Source organism: Haliotis rubra, unplaced genomic scaffold, assembly GCF_003918875.1.
Source record: "Haliotis rubra isolate DU_JTF1 unplaced genomic scaffold, ASM391887v1 Scf315, whole genome shotgun sequence".
In the NCBI taxonomy this organism is placed as follows: Eukaryota; Metazoa; Mollusca; class Gastropoda; order Lepetellida; family Haliotidae; genus Haliotis; species Haliotis rubra.
Genome location: NW_025766986.1, coordinates 350464 through 363176, shown reverse-complemented (window position 1 = coordinate 363176; position 12713 = coordinate 350464). Strand labels below are relative to the sequence as shown.

The following is a 12713-nucleotide window of genomic DNA, read 5'->3' as shown; positions in this document are numbered from 1 at the left end:
GGATACATACCTTTTTAAAATATAAATGAATATTGACCTATGTATCCTTCTAGGCTGCTTTAATTAATATGTCGTAAGGCTTTGTATTGCTGCATCTGGGTTCAGTCATGTATCATCAAATTATATGTTGCATCAACCAGACATTGTGAAAACTTGGATGATAGCTTGTGTTTTTATACAGTTGTCTTTTATAAATTAATGACTTGTTTTACAGTTGATCAAGTAATTACCGCGAAAACTATGGATGTTCTTACATGTCCGAAAACCCATGACATGAGGATATTGGGTTGTGTGATGCAGCTGAAAGTTTCTCAATCAAACAACATTCTTTAAGAAATGAAATTTTGGTTTCATGCATATTTGTATACACGCTACTTACATTTATTTGGGTTATAGTAATCTTAAATATCCGTTGCTGGGCACTAGGATAGTCATCTTTATTTAAATGTCTGGTCCTTGGCAAGTATTATTGTATAGTTGGGTTTATTCAACAAACTCTGGGGGCAGTGGGGTAGCAGAGCTCCAGATAAGATTTAGCTCATGTGGGTATTGTACCCACTGTATTTTTGGGAGTGGGTATTATGAATGTTGAGTGGGTATTTCATTTTCCGTTACCCACTGCTTTCAAATATGTTTGTATTTCAGTCATACCCAGATAGCATTCAGACGTAGGCCCAACGTTGGCAATGGTTTTGCCAACATTGGGCCAACTTCCGATTGCTATCTGGGTATTACTCACCTAAGTATTACGTCATTGAGTAAGTTTACTAAGCAGGTATGTTCTGCCTCATGTCATACCTAATCAAAACCAAGTTAAATATAATGGAAAGGATTTAATAACTTGATAGCAATCGATGTCTTTTTCATTACGCAAGCGATTTTTATAAATATATTCCGTACGCATTTGTTTCAAACTTTTTGCGTATCTAACATTTTAAATGCGTAATTGGTATGCAACAATTATTTTTCAATGCGTAATTGGAAATTTTCTATGCGTATTTTACCCGGATACGCAGCTTATCTGGTCCTCTGGGGTAGCCTAGTGGTAAAGCGTTCGCTCGACACACCGAAGACCCGGGTTCAATCCCCCACATGGGTACAATGTGTGAAGCCTATTTTTTGTGTCCTCTGCTGTGATATTGCTGGAATATTGCTAAAAGCGGCGTAAAACCAACTAACTCACTCTCACTCACCTACTCACTCACTCAACTGACGTAATTACAAGAGATTTCTGATAGAGGAATGTTTTTGTAGATTTTCTTTATAAATACATCTTTTCATGCTACCCATACGTTTATTCAGGTTTTTTTACATTAAACAGGCCTGGCCATTGATCAAGACATGGTGTAAATGAATATATTCCAGTGTAGACAATGGCGTTATGGTGTTTAACACTCCTGGTATCTCATGGTGAGAAGCTGGGGACATTATGTCAGACAATGCCATGAAGGGTGACACATGCAGAGGCACTAATCTGGTTCCGGTCACAAGTGCCTGGGTCACGGTCATGACTCCATTGTCAAGTGCAGTCATTATCAATGATGTTATTGTTCATACATGTACTTACTGTACATGATAATTATATTTGCTTCACATGTGTTTATTGATGGTCAGGTTTATCAGTTTTTGTCTTCCCAGTAGCTGAAAGCATGTTTTTTTCCAGTTATTGTTGTGTTTTCAGATTTCAAACTTAAATGAATTGAGTGCATATCAATGCAATTTTCTCAATTTCAGCTGGGGCGGTGGGGTAGCCTAGTGGTTAAAGCGTTGGCTCGTCATGCTGAAGACCCGGGTTCAAATCCCCACATGGGTACAATGTGTGAAGCCCATTTCTGGTGTCCCCGTGCCGTGATGTTGCTGGAATATTGCTAAAAGCAGCGTAAAACCAAAACTCAGACTCAGTCAATTTCAGCTTGTTAAAAGTCCATTGACAATTGCAATATTTTAAGTGCTTTACTTCTTGCAATTGTCGTTCCTAAAAAGCTTGCAAGTAAAGTTTTGTTATATAGTAAAGCTTTCAGAGGAGATTTACCTAGTCTGCAGCCAAATTTTTTTCTGTCTGAAAATTAGTAGCTCACAGATGTGTTGTTGAGTTTGTAAGATAATCAAAATAACACAGAAGGTGTGCTTATATGGTGACGAAAGTAGGTGTTACGCACCTGTCTGTGTGTCACGAAAGTATACCATTTGTACCTGTGGTTAAGAATCTGGGTGTCTTGATGGTGTCCACATTGAGTATGGATTGTCATATACAAGAGCTATGTCGAAAATGCCATTTTCGTTTAAGAAACATCGGCAAAGTAAGGCATCTTATATCCCAGGAAGCTGCCGCTGCATTAGTTCAAACACTGATATTCTCACGCCTGGACTATTGCAATAGCCTACTGTGTGGTGTGTCACAATATTCTGTTTCAAAGCTACAAAAATACAAAATACTGCAGCCTGAATTGTGTGTCTTGCTCCAAAGTTTTCACATATACAGCCACTTCTACGATCCCTACACTGGCTGCCCATCTCAGCTAGAATTGAGTTTAAAGTTCTTGTACCTCGCATACCAGTGCCTTAACGGTATTGCGCCATCCTATTTGTGTGAACTTGTAAGCCAGTATAATCCAACAAGAACTCTCAGATCTCAGTCCCAAATTCTGTGCACAGTGCCTAAAATGATTTGGATTCAGATCATTTGCCTACCAATCAGCTGTTCTATGGAATTCTTTGCCTGAAGATCTCAAAACAGCCCCAAGCCTGCTCTCCTTCAAAACTCTCCTCAAAACATTTTTATTTAAGAAGCACTTTGTCTAGGCTCTCACCCAAATAACTAGCTGGTGTGGAGTTTGGCGTGTTACAAATTCACTCATTATTATTATAATTTTTATTATTATGTGTAGTTCCTCTGTTGTGGTGTAACCTGTGAAGATCCGGGTTAGAATTGATCTTCAGTTAACCATGCTTGTCGTAAGAGGCGATTAACGGGATCGGGTGGTCAGACTCGCTGACTTGGTTGACACATGTCATTGGTTCCCAATTGGGCAGATCGATGCTCATGCTGTTGATCACTGGATTGTCAGTGGAGCTTTACACCTTCAGGTGGTCCTGATAGAATGGCTTATTCATGAGCACTCAATGGCACACCTGTGGGTTCTTGTCCTGGGATGGCCACTTTGGGGCACAGATGTCCTGTTGTCTAAGGTGCTGAAATAGGCTGTGTATAGTAGTGTCCCTTGGGCGCACCAGGATCCTGTAATTGTGGCTTCGAATCCTGGAAAATTTCCTGATCATGTTCATAGGTTTCTCACAACCATACCCACCCGTGAAGGTCCGGGTTAGAATATTGATTTTCAGTAACCCATGCTTGTCGTAAGAGGCGACTAACCTCCAGACTCGATTATTTACAGACCGCCGCCATATAGCTGGAATATTGCTGAGTGTAGCGTAAAACTAAACTCACTCACTCACTCACTATTGTGGATTATGTAATAGTTGTTGCTCATCATAAGAAGTTGTGGTTAAAAGTCAAGACAACTCTCTCCCTTTAGAAGGAAGCTAGTGATCAGTGTTAACAGATTAAGCTGGAGATGCATCTCCAAATTCACATCCCTCTGCAATACAAAGACATGCCAGAAAAAGCGAACACAATTCCACAGGAATAATTGGATCATGGTAATGAACAAGAAATATTATTTGCACATGCGATGATGAAATTCCTAGCAAATTAAGTTTAAGGTTGACTGATGCTTGAATCCCAACACATGATTGAAGGTTACACTCGAGACATTATAAAATATTGACATGCTGGGTGTGAGGTGTAATTATGAAGCGTATGTCATTGTCATATATTCCATACAGAGGTGTTGGAGTAACACTCGTACATCCTTTTCAATATCACTCGTCTCTCACACTCACTCGTCTCTGAAACTAAAAACCAAGTCAACAATACTTTGACAGCCTCATTTACACTGGTCCGTTTTATGTAAAATTAAAAAATTAATTTTATGTAAAATTAAAAAATTAACCCTACATAATTTTTTCTACTGAATCTTAACATGAGTAATGTTGGTTTACAGTATCATACCCTGTATGCGATATACAAGGTGGTATATAGACTTTTAGGTATACGAAATGGGTATAGGCAGAATACAGAACCAGAACCAATAGTCTTGTGGCTTTAGTATGTTAAATTTATCAACACCTTCATATGTGTGCCATTATGGAGAAGTATGAATATAGTTGTCTATGTCCATCTCTTGTATGTGGTTTACAGTCAGTGATAAAACTTTGTGTCTTTTTGCCTGAACTTGGCTTTCTGCTATGTTTACAGAAGTAGTATTATCTATGGTATTCTGAATAGAATGCGTAATGGTGGGGTAGCCTAGTGGTTAAAGCGTTCACTTGTCTACAAATCTGTGTCTGTTAGTTCATCAGTCGTGACCACTGTCCACATAGTCACTGACTCATATCAGACTCTGAAGTAATTGTCTGAACGTACATTACACTACACCATTTCAGTACCTTACATGAGCCTCATAATACCAGCAAGGACCTGTAAAATGTATGATAAAATAATTATACCATAAGGCAGACCAATTTTATTTCTTGTTTTACAGATTTTTTTACTAAAAAAAACTAAAGGCAGGAGGGAAAAAATATAAATAAATGCTAAAAGTATTTTAGTTTTGGCAATTTATAAAGTGTATATGGGGCAAAACACAATCTAAAAAAAACACTTTTCTTGTAAATTTACATTTTTGACCAATAAAACCCCCAAAACATTAAGATTTTATTTTAAGAGCAGGGAAAATTAACTTTTATTTACTTTCTTATTCTTGAAAAAAACACGATCCGTAAAACAGGCCTAAAATATTTTTGTAAGTCAAGCTAAAATGCTGATATACCTTTTGGCCCACATGACAAGGAGATACAGCAACACACAACTCAGATAAGCACAAACTTTATGGATGAACAACTTCTTTATTCAGGTGGGCGGCGGGTTAGCCTAGTGGTTAAAGCGTCTGAAGACCCGGGTTCGATTCCCCACATGGGTATAATGTGTAATGCCCATTTCTGGTGTCCCCCACCATGATATTGCTGGAATGCTGCTAAAAGTGGCATAAAACCATACTCACTCACTCACTCTTTATTCAGGTGGTGCGACGTCTTGATACAGGTTCTTGTATCATTGTCAAGTTATCTGTATCTGCCACTCACTCAAAAAGACACACAACCAACTCACTCACTTACCTATGTACCATGCAGTTCCTGTGTCCTACTAAACCTACAGTGTATTTTTATTGCTGCCTCTCCCTGTATCGTGTATTGACTTAGTAACAGACCCAACTAATGTTGCGACTGAACCAAAGTGATTTCTATTCTTTACCGATCCTCACAAATATTAGCTAATGCTCCTTAACAGATGTGTGCCAATGTGAGTTGATTGAACAGTGGGTTCCCATTGATATAAAGCCAATCACATCTACAGACATGGTATTTACGTTGGGTCATGTGGCTACGTATTAACAGTTATTGCATTATAACCAATCAATAATCGCGATAGTAGCGTCCTGCAGTCTTGACAGGTGACGCTGTCCATTTCAGGGTACATTTTCATCTTTTTAACCCTTCACCCCATCTAATGATCTAAGGAATATGGTAATATAAAATTCTTTATTGACTCTTTAGAGTAAGGTAAGGGCTAGTTTACAACATCGCTGTTGTTTGGAAGAAAGAACATTATCTCTTTGCCTGTTTATCTTAGTCTGTGGTCTAAAGGATGAATTGATTTATGGCTTTTGAATATTGCTAAAAAATGTCAGGCTATTGATTCAGACTTTGTCTTTGATTCAAACAATGAAACAGAAAACTCTTTGTTTCCTAAAGGGGAGGAACATGCATGATAGACACAGTGGGAGTTATCTCCCTTTGGATATGGATTCAATATGGCGGTTATGATTGTAAACAATATTATCTATCAATGCTTTCACAACAAAGTTTAACAAATATTTTGAGCGTTTGCATGTTTAGATAACAGCTGATATGTTATTCATTTGTAATATGAACAGATACTTTTAGTGTAAGGTTCAATGTTGAAATGTATGTGAAATATATGTATCCTTTTTTACAAATAAAACTGAAGAATTATTTGTGAATTATCATTGTATTATAACCATAACATGAGCTTGCATATACCAAATTTGGTAACAAATGAGATTAAAGAATCCTGAAAGGTGACGCGAAGAAGTGGACTAAACTTCAACGCCATGCACGAGACTGACAACAACTCCTTGTATTGCATCTGCCTTGAGCAAGAAGAATGCTGGTGTGCTTTTTATAGGGTTTTACCAGAGGCCGATAAGGTACCTCCCAGCTGAGATTTTAATGGAAGTGTAAGAGCACCACGGCACCTGGTGCTGCTGTTTGACGTCCACTCCGCAGCGAGCAGCAGATTGATTTTCCATGTGATGATAATGTTATGTAACTATGTGGAGTTGTGATTAGAGATTTTCTCAAGTGAATTCATTAGTGTTTGCTGAAAAAATTGTTTTGATATTCAATTAAGGTGTGAACTAGTAACATATTGAATGTCAGCTCAGTCAGTGGCTTTTTGTGATCAGTGCAGATATGTCAATTCCTTCATTTGGTTTCTTCATTCATTGGTTGTTCAATTTAGAGTTTTTGTGTTCCATCTTTTCTGGATGTATCAGTTGATATCTCCGTAAGTCCCTTTAACACCCTATAATGACCACAGCCCAACCCCTTAAAACCCTTACACTGATTGAAGACCCACTCCCTATAACACCCAATACTGATTGAAGACCCACTCCCTATAACACCCAATACTGATTGAAGACCCACTCCCTATAACACCCAATACTGATTGAAGACCCACTCCCTATAACACCCAATACTGATTGAAGACCCACTCCCTATAACACCCAATACTGATTGAAGACCCACTCCCTATAACACCCAATACTGATTGAAGACCCACTCCCTATAACACCCCATACTGATTGAAGACCCACTCCCTATAACACCCAGTACTGATTGAAGACCCACTCCCTATAACACCCCATACTGATTGAAGACCCACTCCCTATAACACCCAATACTGATTGAAGACCCACTCCCTATAACACCCAGTACTGATTGAAGACCCACTCCCTATAACACCCAATACTGATTGAAGACCCACTCCCTTTAACACCCTACATTGACCACAGGCCAACCCCTTATAACCCTTATACTGATTGAAGACCCACTCCCTATAATACCCAATACTGATTGAAGACCCACTCCCTATAACACCCAATACTGATTGAAGACCCACTCCCTATAACACCCAAAACTGATTAAAGACCCACTCCCTTTAACACCCTACATTGACTGCAGGCCAACTCAATATAACTATACTGATTGCAGACCCACTCCATATATCCACTATACTGACTGCAGAGCCACCCCGTATAACCCCTGTACTGACTGAGGACCCACTCCTTGTAGCATCAGACCATATAACCCCACCACGGACTGCAGACCCAATACCTGTAATACTCTATGTTGACTGCAGACTGACTCCCTGTAACACCCTACATGGCCTGCAGACTGACTCCCTATAACACCCTGTACCAACTGCAGACTGACTCCCTATAACACCCTGTACCAACTGCAGACTGACTCCCTGTAACACCCTGTATGAACTGCAGACTGACTCCCTATAACACCCTGTATGAACTGCAGACTGACTCCCTGTAACACCCTGTATGAACTGCAGACTGACTCCCTATAACACCCTGTACGAACTGCAGACTGACTCCCTATAACACCCTGTACGAACTGCAGACTGACTCCCTATAACACCCTGTATGAACTGCAGACTGACTCCCTATAACACCCTGTACAAACTGCAGACTGACTCCCTATAACACCCTGTACGAACTGCAGACTGACTCCCTATAACACCCTGTATGAACTGCAGACTGACTCCCTATAACACCCTGTATGAACTGCAGACTGACTCCCTATAACACCCTGTACTGAACTGCAGACTGACTCCCTATAACACCCTGTACGAACTGCAGACTGACTCCCTAACACACCCTACGACCTGCAGACTGACTCCCTATAACACCCTGTATGCAGAACTGCAGACTGACTCCCTATAACACCCTGTACGATCTGCAGACTGACTCCCTATAACACCCTGTACTGAACTGCAGACTGACTCCTATAACACCCTGTACAGAATGCAGACTGACTCCCTATAACACCCTATGTACGGAATGCAGACTGACTCCCTTTAACACCCTACGACCTGCAGACTGACTCCCTACAACACCCTGTATGAACTGCAGACTGACTCCCTATAACACCCTGTATGAACTGCAGACTGACTCCCTATAACACCCTGTATGAACTGCAGACTGACTCCCTACAACACCCTGTACGAACTGCAGACTGACTCCCTACAACACCCTGTATGAACTGCAGACTGACTCCCTACAACACCCTGTATGAACTGCAGACTGACTCCCTATAACACCCTGTATGAACTGCAGACTGACTCCCTACAACACCCTGTATGAACTGCAGACTGACTGCCTATAACACCCTGTATGAACTGCAGACTGACTCCCTATAACACCCTACATGACCTGCAGACTGATTCCCTGTAACACCCTGTACAAACTGCAGACTGACTCCCTATAACACCCTACGACCTGCAGACTGACTCCCTGTAAACACCCTGTATGAACTGCAGACTGACCCCTATAACACCCTACATGACCTGCAGACTGATTCCCTGTAACACCCTGTACAAACTGCAGACTGACTCCCTATAACACCCTACACGACCTGCAGACTGACTCCCTACAACACCCTGTATGAACTGCAGACTGACTCCCTATAACACCCTGTACAAACTGCAGACTGACTCCCTATAACACCCTGTACGAACTGCAGACTGACTCCCTACAACACCCTGTATGAACTGCAGACTGACTCCCTATAACACCCTACATGACCTGCAGACTGACTCCCTATAACACCCTGTACAAACTACAGACTGACTCCCTTTAACACCCTGTACAAACTACAGACTGACTCCCTATAACACTCTATATGAACTACAGACTGACTCCCTATAACACTCTATATGAACTACAGACTGACTCCCTATAACACCCAATACAAACTGAAGACTGACTCCCTGTAACACCCTATCCCTCAGACAGTTCACTTGGCAGAATTCCAAAATCTGCTCATAAAGTTTAACTAAACACTAAAGCTTAGAGTTAAGAAGAATTCTATTTATGTATTGATTTCATAAATGTGCTCATACTCATCCATTACAGATTGCACAGTGGTTGCCAACATGACCACTAACTCAACAATCATGGCTGCCATTCTGCTCTTTAGAAAGTAACCTTTGAAGTTGATAGGCCATTAGTAGTGTATTGGTTTTTTCTATCTGGTAAACTGGGAGTCTGTCACTGAAACGTTGACATACTTTATGATCGTCCTGATATTCACCCACAGAATCATAACTGCCAATATACCCTATGTATCTTCACCATGTCACAAAGTAAATTAGTTTAGGGCTGAGCCCAAGCCTTAATGTTGTTGCTTTTTGAAAAGCGACAAGATTACCGACCAATACCTTGCATCTATAAAAGTGTGTCTGATTTTGGCAGGGTTTGCTACACCTGTGTTCATCTGGGTACAACTGGGTGCCGTTGTACAAAGCGATCTTAGAGCTAGGGTGACCGTAACTCCCATACCTTAACATAGACTTGAGGTAGTCATAGCGCTGAGGATGACTGTAACTCCCATACCTTAACATAGACTTAAGGTAGTCATAGCGCTAAGGTACTTTTGTACAACGGCACCCTGGTGTTCAACAAGCCTGCATCTCACGAGCGGTGACTGTCAGGATCGAATAGTCTGGCTCGCTGGCTTGGTTGATGCATGTCATCTTATCCCAGTTGTGTAAATCAATGCTGATGATGTCAATCACAGAAATTGTCTATTCTGGGCTCTATTACCTACCGACCTCTGGGATATTGCTGAGTGTGGGGTTAAACAATTATTGAACAATTAATCCTTGTATTGATATATGTGCTTGGTTACAGACAGCAGTGTGTCAGATCAGATGCGAGTGTCCAAAATTCAGGGGAGTCCTAGAGGCTTTGCTTGAGTAGTATTTGAGGTTCTCAGTTACTTTGCTTGTCATATGATTTGACTAGAAAGAGTGAGTGAGTTGGGTTTTACGCTGCTTGTAGCACAATCCCAGCAATATCACGGCAAGGAAAACCAGAAATGGGCTTCACACATTGTACCTATGTAGGGAATTGAACCCAGGCCTTCCTCGTGATGAGCGAACGCCCCGACTAGACTAGGAGCAGGCTTTCATTCCACTAGTGTTGGGAATCTCATAATTGATGATTGGTTGATTACAACCGATCAATCATCGAAAATACTTGGTTAGCGTCATTTATGAAATTTTCCTGGCTATTTTTGTTTGCACAAAAACATAAGAAAAAAACATGTAGTTCTTTTGCAAATATCACATCTTTAAAGGATGACTAGCATGTTAGGAACATAAATTTCTTCGGGTCTTGAAGATAAATTCAATCATGAATTGGAACAAGCTTGTAGTGTTCATGAAATGTAACAGACTAAACCAACCTTGTGAAAAATATTGTTAATGCAAAAAGTTTTCTAGAATTGTTGGTGTTTGATTATGAGAAAACATGATCGATTGCTTGGTCGTTTAGTCACTGCGACCAATCTTCAATTATTTCAATTAATGGGACCACCACTACATTCCACTAAGACATTCCTAAGTCAATGTTACAGTAGGGGCGGTGGGGTAACCTTATGGTTAAGGCTGAAGACCGGGTTTGATTCCCGTCATGGGCACAATGTGAAACCCATTTCTGGTGTCCCCTGCCATGATATTGTTGGCATATTGCTAAAAGCGGCGTAAAACCAAACTCAACTCAGTTGCTATGTTACAGTATTTGAGTTAAGATCATATTAGTGCTGTCTTCACTTTGTGGTACTAAGACCAGGTGCTTCGAGGGTATAATACACTTGTTAATATTGTTTGAATATTGCTAAAAGTGGCGTAAAACTTAACTCACTCCCTCATGAGACAGTGCTCGTGTATTTGATAGATAACACTGAAGCACTGTCAACTGCAGTAGAAAACAACATCCCCCAGCTGTCTTCAGTCATTGGTTCAGCTAGTGGTGTATAACACAGTTATCCCCCACAGTCTGTATGTATCCATTTTGTTTTTTCAGATGGAGAAACTGATATTCCAGATGCAGAACCCCAAAACCGGTGTTCCAGTCAAGTGTCAGAAAACATTCCTCTCCACCATTCCATCAGTATTCACAGGTATGTTGTCCATCTAGCTGAACCACTCTACCTCAACACTCACATCTACCTGAACACTCACATCTACCTGAACATTCCTCTCCACCATTCCATCAGTAATCACAGGTATGTGGTCCATCTACCTGAACACTCACATCTACCTGAACACTCTATCTGAACACTCACATCTACCCAGATAGCAATGATATGTTGGCCCATAGTTGGCCCATAATCACCAGTTTGGTTGGCCCATGGTTGTCAACCTGACGATGGGCCCACTTGGATATGCTCATCGGCTCCACAGTGGCCCATCATGTTGGCTCATTGTTGGGTCAACGAATGAAAATTCACACAAAACCATGGCCCATAGTTTGCCCAACGTAGTGATTTTGTTGGCCTTATGTTGGCACCACCGTGTTTCAACATTTAGCTCTTTCTTGACCTTTGTACTAAACCATGGCCCATACTTGGCCCAACGATGTGATTTAGTTGGCCTTATGTTGGCACAACTGTATTTCAACATTTAGCTCTTTCTTGACCTCTGCAATCAGAAACATATATAAACAACACAAGTTAATCAAGTGAACTATTTAATTCTTTTTTTTCATTGTTATTTGAACATTATTGTATTTCTTGAAAATATTCTTGTCTTAGGTCTTTTGGCTGTAGCAGCTGACAGGTTTTTCGAACTGCTCCTGAAAAACAACCCAAAAATTTCATGAAACTATCAGATATCATAATTTTTAGACATGAGAACTATCGTAAAAGGACATAGTATTTGACCTTATGTTTTATTGAAACATACAACTTAATGATTGAAAACTTCTTGTTTATTGCACAGAGTGACGTTCGATGTAGATTCTTACACTGTTATCAAGCTAAAACCAAATGATGAGAAGTATATGTAGTATGTTTTGACAATTAGCAGATTAACATTAACAACAACATGTAATTGAATAACAACTGGTACATTATTGGAGAGGCCAGATGGGGACTAAGAACAACAAATGGAATGGTGATGAAGCCAATAAACAAGGGGATTCAGTTGTAACAACAAGCTGATAGGGTGCTTTGATGGAGTCTATAGTTTGATTAGTTCTTCATTGGTCTGTCGTTTTCATGTGACTGCAAAATTTGGTTTTGTTGCAATTATTAGATTTTGTGTTAGTGAGCAATTCATTGGTCTCAAATGAAATCAAACAGACTATGTGTTGGTGGATTACTGGTTTATAAAGGCTCATCGTGAAGACATGTTGTAGGTGGTTCCGCCATGTTCTAGGTCATGGCTGCTGGAGCATGTTCTTAGCGTGTTTGATCAGGGTTGAGATGACGCC

General features: G+C 40.4%; 1 protein-coding gene across 3 annotated transcripts in view; it reads left to right on the top strand.

The window, feature by feature from the left end:
- The window catches only part of LOC124283413 (regulator of G-protein signaling 7-like), a 110352-nt gene that overhangs the window by 49509 nt on the left and 48130 nt on the right, over positions 1-12713 (top strand). For all 3 annotated transcript variants that reach the window (XM_046719469.1, XM_046719468.1, XM_046719467.1), the window contains exon 2: positions 11304-11400. In XM_046719469.1, coding sequence (XP_046575425.1) covers positions 11304-11400 — 97 coding nt within the window. The remainder of the gene's footprint in view (positions 1-11303; positions 11401-12713) is intronic.